Raw genomic sequence first — 21,121 nt, 5'->3', positions numbered from 1 at the left:
GGGAGAGGGGGGAGGGAGAGGGGGAGGGGAGAGGGGGAGGGGGTGGGAGAGGGGGAGGGGGTGGGAGAGGGGGAGGGGGTGGGAGAGGGGGAGGGGGTGGGAGAGGGGGAGGGGGAGAGAAGGGGGGCTACAACTGAAGCCATGTGAGCAGGCACACGGTTCTGCAGCATGAAAAAATCCCTCCTCTTCCATGGTTGTGAACGAATCCTCCGAAACCATTTGCAGTGCTGATCCACGACACCCAAATACTGAGTATTTACACTGGTGCCAATGAGAATAAATTCCTTGTGGACAGTTCCATGAGCATCAAAAAAGGTGATGAGCATGATTTTCAATTTTGATTTTGTTATTCACATGTCCTTCGGTCATGGTGACAAACCAGATCCATTCTGCACTTTGCTGTTTTGTGAGGGGTTTATACTGGCAACACTAAGCCTTATCATCCATGATGATTTTTTCCAAAAAAGAATTGTCTTAATTTTTCGGTTTTAATCAAGTCATGGCAGAAGTCCACACATCATTTTTGTTTGCGAGTAATGGTGCGTGGGGCAAACTTTGTACACGTTTCCATTCTTAAAAACATTCTGTAGAATTTACTGACCACTTGGTTTAGAGATGTTCATTTCATCAGCAATATCTCTGTATAAGAGAGGACAGTCAGTCTCAAGAGATACCTGTCCTCCTATAAAAAGTTTGAACCACTCAAACGCTCAAGACTTAAACAATTATCACTGTAATCCTTTCTCATGGACTCAAATGTATCTAGTCATTTCAGTGAGTAAAAAGTGAAATGAAATCACTGGCCTGTTGCTCTATCATGATTCGTAGTAATGACACACTACGCCCACACATCAACTACTTAATACTACATGCTCACAACTGACTGGTCAAATTTACATCCATTGCTTACTGTTGTAAGTTCAAGCTGCTAACATATTTACTACACTGACATCACTTGGACACTACGACTAAAATCAGTCTCTCGACTTTTGGACACATGGTATACGTAACACGGTCCAATATACCTATTTTTACATTGTTCCAGACTGCAAAATCATCTTTACAGGAGCACACTACGAAAACCATGCAATACAGGATGACTCCATCCAACTGTGAAGCACTGTGGAGTCTCTGTTATGGTTTGAATAATGATAACATTGCTTTCAATATGAACACACCGAATGCAAAAGTAAATTATAAGTTATAAGGTTTACAAAACTATATGAGTGAAAATGACAATTTATAAGCCTAGACCATGATCAAATTCACTAACTTATCAAACACCTACATTTTACACTCACCAGACTAGTTTCAACTTACACATTACTAACTAAGTTCAACTTTTTCTGCTACTGGTACATCCATGACAGTGCAAAATGGAATTGAAATTTTATATTACCAAGTTACCAAATAAGAACAAAGTAGAATAGATTAAATTAGGAAAACTGCATTTCAGGATGAGTACTGAGTGAGTCTGAGCGAAGTGTAAAAAAACTTTCACCTTAAATTTCCCGCACTTCAATCACAATCACTGCAAGACGTCAGATTTGAGAACCTCAGTTTTTATCATTTGGTACAACTTCTGGAACACAGTTCATTGACATTCTTGTACAGGGTGACTCAAAATAAAGTTTATATTTGATGTGTCAAAATAAAACAGAGTTTGAAGTCTGTCAACAAATTCGATATTTATTATAGAAAAATGACATTTAGGAACTTATTTCTTAGAAATTGTGTAATTTAAATGGAATCCAACACACCTACACCTCTCATTTAAACAATAAACAAAACTTTGCATTACGGCTTGGCATGTAGACACTGGGATGGCTGCCACTTTTCTACAGATGTTTTCTTTCAGCTGTTTCAGAAAAGTCTGATTATTGACACACAGTTTAGATTTGGCATTTCCCCATAAGAAAAAAAATTGATGGGGTTCAAATTTGGACTACGTGGGTGCCAATTTATGTCTCGTTAGGGAAAATTAAACTCTCAGTATAGCCGCACTGGGCGTACGTGGTGGGTTCTATCTGGTTGAAACAATGTTCTTTGGTTACAAGCTGGAAATTTTTGCAATTCAGGCACCAGAAGGTCTTTTAACATTGTCACATAACATTCCGAATGCACTGTAACTGCACGTCCACTCTCGTCCTCGAAAAAGTAAGGGCCCATTATTCCTCAAGCTGAAATCCCAGTCCAAACAGCAACTTTTGGTGAATAAAGGGGTTTGTCACGCTGCTGTTTATGATTTGTTGCGCTCCAATAGTTACAATTATGCTTACTCACTTGACTGTTCAGGTGAAAATAAGTCTAGTCAGAAAACATGATGATGATAAATGAAGGGTACTTAAGCCATATCATTAACAAACTGCAGCCTATGTCTGGCACCCTGCACCAAATGGATTATGTAAGGTTCCAGCAATGCAGATTTAAAGAATTCACACACACATGAATCGAGAGGTTGCGATTGTCACGAACAGACCAATTTACACTCTCCACAGATTTGCCCGTTCTTGATGGCCACCGTTGTCCAGATATCAGTTTGGCCAGTGTTGAACTGGTCTCAAATATTTTGATCCATTTCCAAATACAGGGAACACTTGGAGCATCCCTTACATTATGCAGTCCATAAAAATTTTCTCCATGCTAGTCACCAAAATCACTATTTCTGTAAAATTCTCACACAAAGAATGCGTGGTCTGCTTTTGAGAAATGCTCCATATCTCCAGAATTCCTGAAGGCTAAGCAAGCAATGAACACAACCCGCACTCTCCTCCGATTTGTTGCACATGTGCAGAGAGCTCTTCAAATATAAACTTCCTTTTGTGACACACAGTACTATCCAAATATGGCTTCAAATATAAAAGATGTGACAATGAAGAATAAGAAGGGAGAAAGAGAAAATACGAACAAGAAGAAGAAGAAGAAGAAGAAGAAGAAGAAGAAGAAGCAGAGAGGAGGAGGGTGATAAAAACAATATATAACCTTGGGTATGTATCAGACAAATGATGCAAAGAAAACTGAATGTAGCAAAGGAAGAGTAAACTTAAGGCCTTAAAATATCTAAAATGAAAATCAAACAATGGAAAATCCAGTATGGAATAACAACAATATTATGAAAAGGATAAATTTCTACTCACCCTGTAATGGAGATGGTAGGTCATAGACAAGTACAGCAAAAAGGCTGCCAAGCAAGTTAAAATCAAATTTATCATTATCGAAGTTAAACTCTTGACTACAAAAGAGTACACTTTTCCTTGCTGTTACTTTCAATAGGAACACTATATCTAACATTTCTTTTGGAGTAACAGATATTATGAGTAGTACAGCACTTCATGAACATCACATTCATACTGTACTATCTGTTATGACATGTATTATGTTACTCCTATGTTCTTAAATTTTCTCTTACTCGTTGAAATTGTCCACAAACCACACAAATCCAAACCAGTTCATCTGTTTTACACTGTCCATATAGGGAGAAATGTTTGCGTAGAAAAAAATTTATGTGCATTTATCAATATCATAACATCTTTATCTTCACAAAAACGTAACACACAACAGAAGAATAAGATAAATTTATAAAACACAACTTATTAAATGAAAGAGTACAGAAAGTCTCATGTGTTGCTTACCTCTCCCCAATATAAATTAGGGGGCAATTCAGGATACTTGTCCAACACATCATAGGCAACATTCTCCATGAACCAGCTGAATGATTTACAATTAAGCTTTTTCTTCAGTGCAAGCTGTTCAGTGATATCACCCATGTCCAAGAATCGAGCCAGTGGTTCTCTTGTATAAAAAAATTCTTTGTATTTGTCATCAAACCACGTCTCAATAACACGTTTGTAGTTCTGAAAATATATTAATGACAACTGTAAACTGGCATCCCTGGAGCATCTAATAAATTAGGAGTATGTCACTAACAAATCAGAGCAATTCAAACTAAACATACTTTACTGTGTAGTCCTTTACACCAGGTATTTTTCCAGAGTACCTAAAGCACTCATGAGTTGTGCCATAACTCAAGAAAGGTAATGCAGAGAGTATCTAAAACTACAGACCAGTTTCACCACTGTTCACATTCTCTAAATAACTTAAGCAATCGTGAAAGATAAACTAATGAGTTACATGAATAAATACGACATTTTTAACAAGACACAGATCAGTTACAGACCTGGGAAAAATACAATACTGATTGTTACAGTGTTCGCAGAACTGGCACTTGAAGCTTCCAACAAGGATGTTGTGTGTTATAGGCATATTCTTAGACTCATCCAATGCTTTTGACACTGATGACGGTAAAATACTACTACACAATGCTATTTTGTAAGAAACTGACCACTTTAATAACTTGTTTACATTGTCTAAAATCACTGTGAGGCACAATTACAGCTAAACAGACATTGTATCCCACCACATTTTGCTTGCAGGGAACCGCTATCGCATGGAAGTTTCACTGTATGAGAGAATAAAAAATGAAAACTAATATAAGTAACAAAAATGCAGCTCAACATTATCATGCTGTCCGATGATGAATCTGTCGGTGTGAAACCAGTAATGGCACTATTTATACAAATAAATAGCATTGTAAAAAGGGGCGGTTGCTGTTGTCTTCTCTGCAAGAATCAAACTACTACACAAGCCAAAATCACTATGTGTACGAGAAAATGCAAACGAGTGGTTCAGTCTTAAATGGAAAACAAGGTCTGAAAGGTAGAGAGAGTTCACATGTCTGTAGATGGTATGTTTTATTGAAACAACTGCCAGACAAGAGATATGTAAACACAGGTATTCCTCAGGTAGTGTATCGGGTTCATCTTGTTATTAATGAACAGTAGAGCCTCATTTAACTGGACTAATTTTTGTCATAAGTCATTTGCATAATTGAAAATCCGGATAAATGTATGTATGAACAAAAGCAATTTTCGTATTATCTCTAGACATATAACCTACTTCGCCCACATATGGTTAACTTTCATATACATTGTCGTACTTTTATCTTTCTAGGTTTTATGTTCAGTGTTTATTATAAAAAAAAAGAAATCCCACAAAGTTATTATTATCAACAGAAATCAATGTTTATTAAGAGGTAAGGGACATTGTCATACATACTTCCTTAAAATTACTAAAATACTGCAACCTTAATTGTGAAATACATAAAAAAGCAACAGAAGATAGTCGCTGTAGTTTAATTTTGTTTAAAATACTTGGCAATTGTCATCTGACGTAAAAAATTATTCTCTTTATTGCTGTTACATCATGAATTCATTGTAGTAAACTCATGGTATCACACACGGTTTGTTTTTGGAACCATTTGAGAACTGTTTGCAGGGCTTTAAATGCTTCTGCATGAGACAGTCCTGCATTATTTTCTGCACCAATGTTTTCATCTGTTTTATGTTATTGTTTGTTTGCCTGCAATAAATTTTCCACAATTCCATCATCCTACTTGACCTGAAAACCTTATCATTACTGTCTCAAGTGAGCACCGCTTTTGTATCATTGGCATCACATTCCTGGCATATTTTTATGTTTATCTTTAGCTCACGTGTATCTTCCAAAATATATTTCCTTTGGTAGTCTATTCCAAACACTGTTTACAGTCTTCCTTTCAATGAAATTCCACGGATCTACACCATGTAACAACACACTTAAATTCATTTGCTTGATAAATGACCAAAAAACTATATTATCTTCATCACAGGTAAAAACCTGTTGTTTCCAAGTCATTTTAATGTGTCAATAACTCTTTCTTTCATGGTTGTAGCAAGGACTTCACATTATAACGCAAAAATTTCTACTGCAAATATGCAATTTTCTTTCTCTAACAGTTCCATCAAAGGATGGCTTGGCTCCTTATCTGATAAGTGTTGTCATATCAGTCAATGAATGTTCTGTGTTCATCCATGCACTTTTTTGGTTTGTATAAATCAAGGAAACCCTGACATTTTTGAAGCATATGGGGTTTTTTGATTTTCCAATGAGGGGAAAAGGCATTTTATGGGTCCCAGTAGCATTTTGCTCCAACTAATATTGTTACTCAGTCTTTACTAGTTTTATCCTAGAGCTGAACTCTCACTGAGATGCTAAAGGTTTTGATGATAATGATCTCCAATTTAATCCAATTTTATCAGTGTTGTAAGCAAAGTCCAAGTCATAGTCTTTTTCTTCCAATTCTTTTTTTAAAACCATCTTTAAAAGTATTTGCTCCATCTAAATCAGCTGACATTTTTTCATCTTGCATATCCAATTCATGAATTCCATGACGAGATTTAAATCTGCACAACAATTCATTACTTGCCACAAACAATTCATTCCTACCTAAAGTCAGCACCTATATTTTTGTGTAAGTGTAATGCCTTTTTACAGAGCTAAGGACAATATATCGGTTGCCCAGTTAACCTATTTTTTTCTGGAAAAATAAAAGAAAGAAAAAGTGTGGTGTATTTCAAAATTGAACCAGTTTTCTCCTTATTGCAGAAATAACTACACCGTACTTACTATGTAGCTTACAACCAGTTTCTCCTTTTCTTCATGAATCAGTAATGTTTGTTTTAGCTTAAAGCGATAATAGCACTCTCTTGCAGTCTGACGCTTGCAAGTGTAGCTGCAACCCAGTGCAGCATTTGACAACTATCCAACTCAAACAATAATGACACATACGCCTCTGCAGGGCAGAGATTGCATAGGGTGTGGGCGGGTAGTGCCAGTGTGACATGTCTGCACACACGGGGCCTAGATTACGAAGCTGTTTGCTTGTGGTCAACAACCCAGATAATCAGGAATCTGAGTAACTGGCGTCTGGAGAATTGAGTCTCTGCTGTATATCAATGACTTAACAGACAGTATAAGATGTAAAGAAAAAGTTCTCTTTGTTGATAACACCAACACTATAGTCACTGATAAAACACCAGAAATCCTGTTTAAAAAGGCAAATGAGACCTCCAATGATGTTTACAATTGGGGAGTATGTTTTCTTTTTGTGTTCAATGTTAATTTATTATAAACAGTATGCACTTCAGCATAAAAAGGAAAATCAATTCTGTCATATTAAGGATAAATGATGAATCTATAGACTATGTAACAAAAACAAAGTTTTTAAGGATGGTCTGTTTATCAAATAAGATGGAATGAACACACAAAGACATTGGCAAAAACAATGTCAACAGCATGTTTTTTGCTTGTAGGGTTCAATAATCAGCCAATGTCTTGTGGTGACATAATGATTCTTATGTACATTCATTCCTTAACTATGACATTCTTTTCTGGGGATCAAAACCACAAAATTAACACAATTTTTGAATGTCTGAAAGAGAAGCAGTAGTTGGGCTCACTGTAATGAACTATCAGGAAGAAAACAAAGCTGGCCCTCACTATACCAAGTGAGTACATCTATCAATCTGTTGTGCATATTGGGAAAAATGTTATGATATATTTCACTAATAGTCCTATATGCAAAATCATAGGACAAGAGGAAATTTGGACTTTAAGGGGAAGGCGGCACCTTCTACCAGAGTATAACACTGCAAACTAAATTGCCCAAAGTGGGGAAAAACACTTATTTTAAAAGGCAGCTAAAATAATTCTTCATATGTAATGCATATTACAAAATCAAAGATTAATTAGAGAATGCAAGGTAGTGGTTAACAAAAGGCAATAATTATGATTAATGAAAATCTTTTAATGTTTTACAAGAAAATCATGTGCTAAGATGTCCAGTGCATGACAGTATTGCCTTGTCATTCTCCTTAATTCAACATCTCACTCTTCATGGGGGGGGGGGGGGGGGGGGGGGGGGGATGCTAACTCAGTTTTTTGAGGTGGGGTGAGGGAAGGACAAGAAGACGTGCTTGGGGCATAGTGACACGTTTACAGGCTTGGATTGTTTTCCAAACAGACTGGATTTTGTGGAAGGGGCATAGCAGAATGTCCATGTAGAGTGATGACAAGCAAAACCATGTTTTACATTATAAGTTATCTGGAGCAAGCGTGTGTATATCATGAACAGTGCACAGTAGGGACCAACTGAAAGAGGCAGTGCAGTTGTTACGACACTGACCTCATATTCGGAATGATGGAGTTGCTCTGTCCAGCCATTCTGTTTTAGGTTTTATGTGGTTTTCCTAAATCATTTCAGGCTAACATCCATGGCCGACGACCTGTCCTACCCTCATACATGCATACTTACATAATCTGTAAGTATGTATGTAAATTTTTGAGCTATTTATTTTCATTGTATTATGATGACAAACCCATTATTATTTTAAGATGATCCTTGGCTGAGAGAATGAATTAATGGATGGATAAATAAATAGACAATTGTATTTCCCAACAACTCACCAAGTTTTAAAAAGGAAGGAAATCTGGATGTATGCCACAGTATAGTTCTTAATTGATTCCTGTGAACGTTCCTTCTCCCAACTCACAATGGTTTAGGGATCTGATTCAACTGGATGTGAAGAAAGGAAACATTGGATTTTGGTTCAAATGTGGATTTTCTTGTATTAAAAAAAAATAATAAAATAAAATAAAAATAAAAAATAGGAAACAAACTTATTGTGTTTTCCTGTTTTAATATTTTCAGTGACATATCTAGATTAGTGATACACTGAGATTATTATTATTATTATTATTATTATTATTATTATTATTATTATTATTATTGTTACTATTATCTTTCCTGTCTCAGACGTTATGTCTGGTTAAAAATGGAAAGTGTCGCAGACCTTGATTATGCGTGACTTCCTTTTAACTGTACGGTATATGTTACATTACATTTACTTTCGGGTAATTGAACATGTATCAATAATTACAGATTTCTGTAGTTGTATATATAAGTTTGGATGTAGCTGTATTGCGTTGATGTACTGGTGGATATTGTGTGGTATGACTCCTGTAGTTGATAGTATAATTGGTATAATGTCAACTTTATCCTGATGCCACATGTCCTTGACTTCCTCAGCCAGTTGGTTATATTTTTCAATTTTTTCTCCTGTTTTCTTCTGTATATTTGTTGTATTGGGTATGGATATTTCAATTAGTTGTGCTGATTTCTTCTTTTTATTGGTGAGTATGATGTAAGGTTTGTTATGTGGTGTCGTTTTATCTGTTATAATGGTTCTGTTCCAGTATAATTTGTATTCATCATTCTCCAGAACATTTTGTGGTGCATACTTGTATGTGGGAACATGTTGTTTTATTAGTTTAGTTGTATGGCAAGTTGTTGATGTATTATTTTTGCTACATTGTCATGTCTTCTGGGGTATTCTGTATTTGCTAGTATTGTACATCCGCTTGTTATGTGATCTACTGTTTCTATTTGTTGTTTGCAAAGTCTGCATTTATCTGTTGTGGTATTGGGATCTTTATTAATATTTTGCCGTAATATCTGGTGTTTATTGTTTGATCCTGTATTGCAATCATGAATCCTTCCGTCTCACTGTATATATTACCTTTTCTTAGCCATGTGTTGGATGCGTCTTGATTGATGTGTGGCTGTGTTAGATGATACAGGTGCTTGCCATGTAGTGTTTTCTTTTTCCAATTTACTTTCTTCGTACCTGTTGATGTTATGTGATCTAAAGGGTTGTAGACGTGGTTATGAAATTGCAGAGGTGTAGCCGATGTATTTACATGAGTGATTGCTTTGTGTATTTTGCTAGTTTCTGCTCTTTCTAGAAAGAATTTTCTTAAGTTGTCAACCTGTCCATAATGTAGGTTTTTTATGTCGATAAATCTCCTTCCTCCTTTCTTTCTGCTTAATGTGGATCTTCCTGTTGCTGAATGTATGTGATGTATTCTATATCTGTGGCATTGTGATTGTGTAAGTGTATTGAGTGCTTCTAGGTCTGGGTTACTCCATTTCACTAGTCCAAATGAGTAGGTCAATATTGGTATAGCATAAGTATTTATAGCCTTTGTTTTGTTTCTTGCTTTCAATTCTGTTTTCAGTATTATTATTATTATTATTATTATTATTATTATTATTATTATTATTATTATTATTATTATTATCATTATTTAATACACAAACATGATTGGCAGTGGTTGCCCGAAATAATTTAAGGATAGTTTAATAGATCCATTCTTAGTTTCCGTGTTTCATTACAGTTGCGATATTAAGCAATATAAAGTAATAAAAAATACTTACGATGGTGATGAGAGGTCCTTTCTTCCGTTGAGCAAGTTTTCCAAAGTTGTATGGCATAAATCCACGATAAACATGCCCCACACGTGAGCAAGGAACCCATTCGATACTACCTCCACATTGCCAAATCTGCATTACAAATCAAACATAGCTAAACATATTATGAACTCAAAACAGAATCACATGTAAACTTTTGTTAATGTACACTGCTTGGTATAAATATGACTACTTAAGCAGTATTTATTATTATTAATTACAAAGGGTGCCAGAATAGCAACAGCAAATAAAAGAAAAACATGTCCATTAGAATTATCCGGGCTGTTATGCCATGGTCGGTTGATGAATTTTGTCTCAATTCCCAACGTTTCGTCTCCGACTGCGGGACACATCTTCAAGGGGGTCCGTAGGTCGATAGAAGGTCCAACACACCCACTGGCTCGCTACTGACTGCCGCTAAATTCCGTCTCCGCGCCGCGGTGTGACGTCACGTGTTTTGAAAACGTCAGTGCAATTGGCCGCTGTCCGTCGCCGTCGATCGCCGTTGCCATCACCCAGTAGTAGACGGGTGGTACACATCATCTTTAACACTGGCATCCATATACCGTTTAATTTCACGCCCTCCTCCTTTCGGTTGAAATTATTTGGGTGTTTAGCGATTTCGATTGCCTCCCTGTAGAGCCTTTCGTAGTATCCGCTTGTGGCCGCTAGTACTTGCGTCTCCTCGAAACGAATATTGTGGTTCCCTGGCTGGAAAGCATGCTCCGCAACAGCTGATCGATCCGTTTCTCCTCTTCTACAATTTCCCTTGTGCTCTTCCAAACGTTTAGAAACCGTTCATCTAGTTGTACCTACATAAACATCACCACAGCTGCATGGGATCCTATACACTCCAGCTTTTTCCAAAGGTTTGCGAGCGTCCTTGGCAGGCTTAAGGTATTCCTGTATCTTCCTGGTGGGCTTGTAAATTACAGTAATATTCCGCTTCGTCAAGATCCTCCCTATTCTTTCCGTTACATTTTTAACAAACGGCAGGAAAACCTTAGATTTTGCAGTAGCCTGTACATCAGTATGATTTCTGCGTGGCTGCCTCAACGCACGTTTTATTTCGGCGGACGAATATCCGTTCTTCATTAGCGCATTCTGGAGATGTTCCATCTCAGAGTCGAGCCAACTCAGGTTCACAAATATTTTTAGCTCTGTCCGCTAACGTCTTGATAACACCCCACTTCTGTTGTGGGTGGTGGTTCGAATCCCGGTGCAAATAACAGTCCGTGTGCGTGGGTTTGCGGTATACTGAGTGGCCCAAACTACCATTTTCATTTCTAAAAACAAGCACATAGAGGAAATGTAATTTGCCGTCTACCGCCTCCTCCATTGTAAACTGAATTCTCGAGTTTATGCTGTTTAGATGTTCGTGAAACCAGCTTAGTTCCCCCTACCATATCTCCACAGCACAAACGTGTCATCCACGTATCGGAACCATACATTTGGTTTTTTGCTGGCAGTACCTAAGGCCTTTTCTCCGACTTTCTCCATAAAGAAGTTTGCAATTACGGGACTTAGGGGGCTTCCCATAGCCACGCCATCCATTTGCTCATAAAACTGTTCATTCCACTTGAAGTATGTGGTCGTCAAACAACACTTAATTAGTTCTAAAACATCGTCAGGAAAAATTCGATCCAGCTCTTCCAACACATCATTAAGCGGAACCATAGTAAACAGCGATACCACATCGAAGCTGACCAATATGTCCTCCGGCTGGACCACTATGCCATCCAATCTGCTGATGAAATGTGTTGAATTCTTTTATATAAGAGTCCGAATGGCCCACATGTGGTTTCAACAGCGTAGTCAAAAACTTGGCTAACGAGTAGGTGGGCGAACCAATCGCACTTGGTATCGGTCTTAACGGCACATTTTCTTTATGAATTTTGGGCACTCCATAAAGCCTTGGTGGTAGCGCAACCAAATTGCACAGACCTTTCTGTACACTCTCTTCAATGGAGGACATTTTTATTAATCGCGACACAGTTCTGAGAACGTTGTTAGTGGGGTCCTTATTCAGCTTCCTGTATGCTTGCGGATCCAATAGATCAGTAATTTAATCTGGTAGTCGGCCACATCCATAACCACCATTGCGCTTCCTTTGTCAGCTGGGAGAACCAAAATACTATCGTCGTCATTCAGGAGTTTTAAAGCTCTTCTATCACCCACAATTATATTACTTTTCGGTGGTTTTGCATTGGCTAATATTCTCACTGTTTCTATACGGATTTCTTCAGCTGTTACAGAATCCACACTGCGAATTCCTGCTACTACACTGGCTATAATTTCTTCCGTGGGCACAAAACGCGGACTAACAGCAAAATTTCCTCCCTTGGCAAGCACAGATGTCTTATCGTCAGATAGCGAACGTTTGGACAAATTGATAACGGTCTGGGAAACGTCTAAATGCCGAACAGTCTGATTAGGTAGCAAATTATCAAACTACTTCTTCTGTCCACTAGACGTTGTCGACATATGCATTTAGACGTTTCCCGGACCGTTATCAATTTGTTCAAACGTTCATTATCTGACGATAAGACATCTGTGCTTGCCAAGGGAGGAAATTTTGCTGTTAGTCCGCGTTTTGTGCCCACGGAAGAAATTATAGCCAGTGTAGTAGCAGGAATTCGCAGTGTGGATTCTGTAACAGCTGAAGAAATCCGTATAGAAACAGTGAGAATATTAGCCAATGCAAAACCACCGAAAAGTAATATAATTGTGGGTGATAGAAGAGCTTTAAAACTCCTGAATGACGACGATAGTATTTTGGTTCTCCCAGCTGACAAAGGAAGCGCAATGGTGGTTATGGATGTGGCCGACTACCAGATTAAATTACTGATCTATTGGATCCGCAAGCATACAGGAAACTGAATAAGGACCCCACTGACAATGTTCTCAGAACTGTGTCGCGATTAATAAAAATGTCCTCCATTGAAGAGAGTGTACAGAAAGGTCTGTGCAATTTGGTTGCGCTACCACCAAGGCTTTATGGAGTGCCCAAAATTCATAAAGAAAATGTGCCGTTATAACCGATACCAAGTGCCATTGGTTCGCCCACCTACTCGTTAGCCAAGTTTTTGACTACGCTGTTGAAACCACATGTGGGCCATTCGGACTCTTATATAAAAGAATTCAACACATTTCATCAGCAGATTGGATGGCATAGTGGTCCAGCCGGAGGACATATTGGTCAGCTTCGATGTGGTATCGCTGTTTACTATGGTTCCGCTTAATGATGTGTTGGAAGAGCTGGATCGAATTTTTCCTGACGATATTTTAGAACTAATTAAGTGTTGTTTGACGACCACATACTTCAAGTGGAATGAACAGTTTTATGAGCAAATGGATGGCGTGGCTATGGGAAGCCCCCTAAGTCCCGTAATTGCAAACTTCTTTATGGAGAAAGTCGGAGAAAAGGCCTTAGGTACTGCCAGCAAAAAACCAAATGTATGGTTCCGATACGTGGATGACACGTTTGTGCTGTGGAGACATGGTAGGGGGAACTAAGCTGGTTTCACGAACATCTAAACAGCATAAACTCGAGAATTCAGTTTACAATGGAGGAGGCGGTAGACGGCAAATTACATTTCCTCTATGTGCTTGTTTTTAGAAATGAAAATGGTAGTTTGGGCCACTCAGTATACCGCAAACCCACGCACACGGACTGTTATTTGCACCGGGATTCGAACCACCACCCACAACAGAAGTGGGGTGTTATCAAGAAGTTAGCGGACAGAGCTAAAAATATTTGTGAACCTGAGTTGCTCGACGCTGAGATGGAACATCTCCACAATGCACTAATGAAGAACGGATATTCGTCCGCCGAAATAAAACGTGCGTTGAGGCAGCCACGCAGAAATCATACTGATGTACAGGCTACTGCAAAATCTAAGGTTTTTCTGCCGTTTGTTAAAAATGTAACGGAAAGAATAGGGAGGATCTTGACGAAGCGGAATATTACCGTAATTTACAAGCCCACCAGGAAGATACAGGAATACCTTAAGCCTGCCAAGGACGCTCGCAAACCTTTGGAAAAAGCTGGAGTGTATAGGATCCCATGCAGCTGTGGTGATGTTTATGTAGGTACAACTAGATGAACGGTTTCTAAACGTTTGGAAGAGCACAAGGGAAATTGTAGAAGAGGAGAAACGGATCGATCAGCTGTTGCGGAGCATGCTTTCCAGCCAGGGAACCACAATATTCGTTTCGAGGAGACGCAAGTACTAGCGGCCACAAGCGGATACTACGAAAGGCTCTACAGGGAGGCAATCGAAATCGCTAAACACCCAAATAATTTCAACCGAAAGGAGGAGGGCGTGAAATTAAACGGTATATGGATGCCAGTGTTAAAGACGATGTGTACCACCCGTCTACTACTGGGTGATGGCAATGGCGATCGACGGCGACGGACAGCGGCCAATTGCACTGACGTTTTCAAAACACGTGACGTCACACCGCGGCGCGGGAGCTCGCGGAGACAGAATTTCGCGGCAGTCAGTAGCGAGCCAGTGGGTGTGTTGGACCTTCTATCGACCTACGGACCCCCTTGAAGATGTCTCCTGCAGTCGGAGACGAAACGTTGGGAATTGAGACAAAATTCATCAACCGACCACGGCATAACAGCCTGGATAATTATAATGGACATGATATTTCTGGCCGTGAAAGTCTACATTTTAGTAAAAGAAAAACAGACAGTTAAACTGCAGCGTGCTAGAGTTATTCACAGCGTAGCACAGCACTGATTTGCAGTCTACGCTCAATCCGCCTCATTCCAGCTTGATAATAATTACTGAATAATTAATTTACTTACAAAAACTAATTACAGATGTAAAAGACAGCAAGGGAGGAAATATATTTACTAAATAATACTGTGTATATAATGGATTTTAAGAACTACTGTGAGCTCAAGTTAGGTGCCAGATGAGAGTGTGTGTCAAAAAAGACCACCGAGACTCAATATGAACGACTTTACAACTTCTCCCTTGACAGGTATACATGGCGTGGCCTCTGACTGACATTAAAGGTTGAGATTTGAATCTCTAAGTTTCCAGAACATTGGGGCATTAAAAAAAAAAAAAAAAAAAGGATTTTGTTTTCTGTTGAACAGGAGCGGTATTCAAGCCGTTCGCACACTGCAGCATGTCTTGAATTACTGCTTCCACAGCTGCTGTTATGCTATGTCTAAGTTCATTCATTGTTGTTGGTAACAGATGCACATAAGACTCTTTTATAAATCCCCACAAGAAATGATCACATAGTCAGGTCCAGTGACCTTTGAGGCCAATAATGAAGGCTGAACCATGTTCATGTCATCATCTAATGCTTTGTGCTGCAGGAGGATCATCACCATATCTAGTCACACTGAACAGTTATTACTGGCCCGCACTGCACGAAACGTAGAAAACAAAATGCTTTCTGTTGTCCCAACACCATTTTTACTAGAACTGAAGTGGGCACACACTACTGCTACCTACCAGAAGCCATGTAAAACTTGAGAGTTTGACCTTTCCAACAGTACGTTGTTCACATTCATATCTCATATAACATAATAGTTATGATTTTTTTTTAAATCTGATGATTCTTTAGATACACCCTGTATAACTGCAGAATCCTTAGTTCACAATGCAGCTTCCCAGCAAGGACAACCCTTCACTGGGAGAATAAGAATGTTCATTCATGTGAGTGGGAGAGGGGATGGGGTAGAGGAACACACAAAGAAATCTGACCTTTTTCTATATTCCACAAGAACTCTTTAGAGTTGGAGAGAATGAAGCATTACAAAGGACATAAATGAACTTTATTAAGTTCTCTGGGCACTTGTAAAGACAATTTATTAAATACAGTAACTGCCCATCACGTAAAGTAGAGGCCTTCTTAATTTTAGGGAAAAGCGTGTTGTGGCTGGCACCCACTGGAAGTCTGTGTCTAAGTGTTCAATAGAAAAACTACTTGGCAGATACAAATATTTTGGAGCTAATCCCTAAAATGGATACAGGGTAGCTACCATACTAATCTGATGTTCTATTACGATTTATTACACCAAGGGCAGCTCCAGTATCGGCGAAAAATTCCTGAACCTTATGTAAAGCAATCATTCAGTGTTAAGAGATAGCTATGCGGCTCCATATTTGTCTCACATCACAATTAAGTCTTCAATGTGCTAGTGCTTCAAATTTGCATCTTCTTGACAATAGTATTTAAATTACTTATGGCTGCTAGGTTGGGATAAATAACATTCTTCTGAAAGTGCTCTAATACTTGGTGAGATTTTGAGTGTCATGAATTAATACATAAAAACCTGTGTGGCAGGATCAAGAATAAACCGAGCAGTACCTTAAATTGTCAGTGGATTCCAAGAGAAACAAAAATTTATGCCAACTGTGTAGTGCAAGGGTCAATCATATCTGGAAAAGTGAATGCTCGGTATTATTCAGGTCAGTTTAGCTCTCTTCTTTGGTGCCATGCACAAGTGTAAATGGGAACTTTTTTTTTTTTTTCATACTGTTTAAGGAAGCTACCACTCTTCTAAGTAAATCGTGTTTCCTTTCAAAAGATAAATCTGTTCTGACTGGCACATCAATTAAAAAAAAATCTTTCCCTAAGGAAAGCACTAGTTTTCTCCCCCTTCACATGTGCCATGGAGAGAGTGCATAATGTGGTCATTTTTGCAAATGACGAATTTTAGATAACAGAGATAAGAAAATCATCTCCAATTACAGGCTCTTCATTTTTAAGGGGACGGATCTTCCCGCAAACCATACGCGACTGGAACAGAAAAGGGAGGTAATGAATGACAGTGGCACGTAAAGTGCCCTCCGCCACACACCGCTAGCAAACGAAGTTCTTGATAGAAATAAACAAAAGGTAATTTGATACTTTAAGTTTTCCGAGCAGATAAAATATTTCATGATCTTTTGGGCACATATCTGGGACATAACTGCTTTTTCTTGCAGTGTTATATACAACTCCAAAGGGATGATGTGTATCGCTATGTGTTCTTACTGACACATGGGACTCACGAATGGAAATCGTAAAATAAGTTAGTGTAGAAGAGAGGGCAATTATTTTGTGGATGTTATTTTACTTGCAGTGGAGAATCATGCCATGTCTTCAAGGTGGGACCACAATTTCAATAACTTCATAAGAGAAAGTACCTTCATAGGCACAAATATATAAGTTCCTAGAATTGCAACCTATTTCGGAGAAGGACCAAGTCTTTAGACAATATAAATGATTTTGACAATAGTTATGATGTCGAACAGACAAATGAAATGTTAATGACAATGATGATGTTTGGTTTGTGGGGCGCTCGACTGCGTGGTCATCAACACCCATACAAAGTCCCAATTTTTACACAGTCCAATTTTTTTTCATACTCCAATCTAGCCACTGTCATGAATAATGATGATAATGAAATGATGAGGGCAACACAAACACCCAGTCCCCAGGCAGAGAAATGAAATGTTAATAAAATGTCATTCAGCCTTTGGACAGACTTCTACGTAAAGGTTTATTGCCAGACACTATGTTTTGACAGAAGTTTGATGTTATCCAGCAGAAGTGTATATGTTTATGGAAAAATAAGCATTATAAATACAGAAATACAGGAGTATATTATTTGAGGGAACTCAGAAGCCATACTGAATTTCCTTACAGCAATAACTAAGTAGCGTGGGAATTAGGTCTGTTGTAGCCTTACAAAAGACCACGGTCGAGTGGCTAAAAGTAAATCTTGATTAAATAAATCACGCCCAATGAAATGGAATGATGCTTCCTTTTGTAATTTTTATCCAAGAATCTTCCAGCCACTGTCACTGACTGACCGCTTCCTTTTGCAATTTTTATCTGAGAATCTTCCAGCCACTGTCACTGACTGACCATGAAAGGTGACCCAGTTTATTAACTTAGACTCTTAACTAATTGGCAGCAAGTTTGAGTCAAACACAAAACCATTACTTAAGCATACACTATCCACCACTTTCTATTTGTTAAGTAGTATTTTTTTTTTAAATGTAAGGAGGCACCATGTGCAACTCTATATCGCTTCTAGTGATAAATTTAAGTTAGATTACTAAGTGGAAGTGCTTACTCTGCAGTTTTAAAACCAATGATGTTTTGTAGATGTGATGGCGATACATTCTTAGTGCACCACCATTCACAGGAATTTCAAGGTAACCATGAAACGAGTGAAGACTGGCTTTTTACCATTTTTTGAATGTTAGTTTGATAGATAAAGGGTGTTTCTCTATGGTATTCAGTGTACAGTAAACCCATCAACACGGATTTATACTTGCGGGGCATTTAGCTATGTTTACACTTTGTACATTATGAGCAAGTGCTCTTAGAATTTTCAGAGCCCATTTAGGCTACGTTGCTTACAACCTCCAGGAAATTGGATACATCTGCTGGTTGAATTTGAGAAACACTGATGTTGATGATACATTAAAAAAAATCTAAAACTTCAGACTAATCACAGGAAGTGGTAAGAGAGTTTGCAATATCTATGGATTTTCTTCCATGTGTGGCACATGTTTGTGATTCTGGCAATTTTCGAGAAAAACATAGGAAAGGGCTTGAGTCCACCTTACAAGACTGCAACTGTTTTACATACAAAAGACAGAGTGATTTTACGAAAGGCAGAAATCCATAAAATTTCATGTCAATGTGTTGTAACCGCTAAGTAGGACAAAGCACACAAACACAACAGCTCATTAAACACCAATGGCAGACCACTTAGAACAATCAAACAAACCTATGGTGCATTTCCACAGGCCATTCCATTAATTATGACAAGATTCAGATGCTGGACATAACCTCATACCTTTGGGATTCTACTGCCATGGAAGCAGTAGAAATCATCAAAGGGCAGGTCTACTGATGACTGGGATGAGGGCTTCCAATTATGATGATTCATGGAATCCTCTTCTTTCCAATATCCTCTCTCACAAGGGGTAGGGGCAATGCAGTCTACCTTCTATGTATATGGAAAGATTATGTACCAAGTTTCTCATCCAGAACTCTCATTTGAATGTTGTCTGTTTGTGAGATCAAGTAATGCCTTTTGTGTGGACATGCAATTTCAATGCATAAAAATAGTTCACAAGTTGAGGGCTGCTCAGCTATCTATAGAGAAACACATTGGGAATCACTAGTAGAACTGAAAACAAACAAATAAATTGACTGCAGAATACACTGGAGCAGGACACACAGTAATTGCGGCTGCAATGAAAATGGAACGCTAATAGGCATAACATGTAACCAGGTGAATATACGTTAAATGAACAAAAGAAGTTGGTGACAATTTCAAGAGAGAAGAAAAGAACAAGACAGGAATCTAATGGGAGCAGCATGTTAAGTCTCACTGAAGACCATATTACATCAAGGGGTCCAGATTAAGCATTTCTGTAGAAGATTACTTCTTTTAAGTATCCATAAATTCTCTAAAATAAGTAAATACAATAACAATTAAGAAAAATATAATGTAAATTGTATTTACCACTTCGTCTGACCACATCAATGAGTTTAAATTGCTTTTCAATATCAGATGTGTGTGTTTCTATCACATCTTTCCTAGTTAAGCATTGGTCAAAATTGTAATAATGTAAATAGTTTCTTGGGTATGAACACTTTTTAAATGCAGAAATTAATATCTAGGTTTCTGGGTCTTTCAAATACTTAACTACCAGTTTGTTGTGCCTTTTTCATGAGTACAATATTACAGGATCTCTCTTGTGGAAAATCTGGCAGATCAGTCTCCATAAAATATGGAATATTGTGGTACAAATAGTAACAGGCGATTTCAATTGCTCTGCCTCCTTAAAACTCTCAAATTAAGATTATCATTAAAACAATTTGTTAGATGACTATATGTAGGTGATTTTAGTTTTACTACTTGCCTTGAAAGAAAGTTCAAAGTTTTCACCACCCCAAACAAGCAGTCCAGGATCATATGCGCCCAGTTCCAGAAAATATTTCCGATTTATTGCGAACAGACCACCAGCATGTGTTGGGGACCTATAACATATAATACACTGACAATTTTATGAAAAGAAAAACATATCTGACTAGACTTTTTCCTCTTATTATTAAATGTCAAAGTATTCTGTATCTGCCTGAAATAGAATAACAAAACTATAACTATGAAATGTTGGTATACAGGAGCATGGAAGCAACTCAGTTGAAACTGTTACGAAAAGTGACTTATACACACAATTAGGAAACCCATGGACACACACTAATACTAATGACATGCTCAAACATCAGGCTATGCATTTCACTTTACATAAAAGCAAATACAATGCAACAATATCCGAGTTGCAAGTGCTCACATGCAGACGAATGTCATGTTACATATATTCACAGACATTAATCAATTATTGACAAAATAATTATTTAATTGTATGAATATAATAGAGGGAAACATTCCACGTGGGAAAAATATATCTAAAAGCAAAGATGATGTGACTTACCAAACAAAAGCGCTGGCAGGTCGATACACACACAAACAAACACAAACATACACACAAAATTCAAGCTTTCACAACCGGCGGTTGCTACGTCAGGAATGAGGGAAGGAGAGGGAAAGATGAAAGGATGTGGGTTTTAAGGGAGAGGGTAAGGAGTCATTCCAATCCTGGGAGCGGAAAGACTTACCTTAGGGGGAAAAAGGATAGGTATACACTCGCGCGCGCACACACACACACACACACACACACACACACACACACACACACACACACACACACATCTGCACATACACAGACACAAGCAGAGCTCGAATTTTGTGTGTATGTTTGTGTGTCTATTGACCTGCCAGCACTTTTGTTTGGTAAAGTAACATCATCTTTGTTTTTAGATACAATTATTTAATTGGATGAATAAAATAGCTACTCACCAAGTGGCAGCACAACACAAACATAAAAGACG

General features: G+C 38.1%; 1 protein-coding gene across 3 annotated transcripts in view; it reads right to left on the bottom strand.

The window, feature by feature from the left end:
* Positions 1–21,121, bottom strand: part of LOC126279071 (N-acetylgalactosaminyltransferase 7) — a 78,420-nt gene that overhangs the window by 21,112 nt on the left and 36,187 nt on the right. For all 3 annotated transcript variants that reach the window (XM_049979528.1, XM_049979527.1, XM_049979526.1), the window contains exons 7-9: positions 20,092–20,209; positions 10,154–10,279; positions 3,633–3,854 (exon numbers count right to left, since the gene is read on the bottom strand). In XM_049979528.1, the coding sequence (XP_049835485.1) occupies positions 3,633–3,854; positions 10,154–10,279; positions 20,092–20,209 (466 nt within the window). The remainder of the gene's footprint in view (positions 1–3,632; positions 3,855–10,153; positions 10,280–20,091; positions 20,210–21,121) is intronic.

This window comes from Schistocerca gregaria, chromosome 6 (genome assembly GCF_023897955.1).
Source record: "Schistocerca gregaria isolate iqSchGreg1 chromosome 6, iqSchGreg1.2, whole genome shotgun sequence".
Taxonomy (NCBI): domain Eukaryota; kingdom Metazoa; phylum Arthropoda; class Insecta; order Orthoptera; family Acrididae; genus Schistocerca; species Schistocerca gregaria.
The sequence above is the reverse complement of the archived record's forward strand: the minus strand, read 5'-3'. Positions and strand labels throughout refer to the sequence as shown.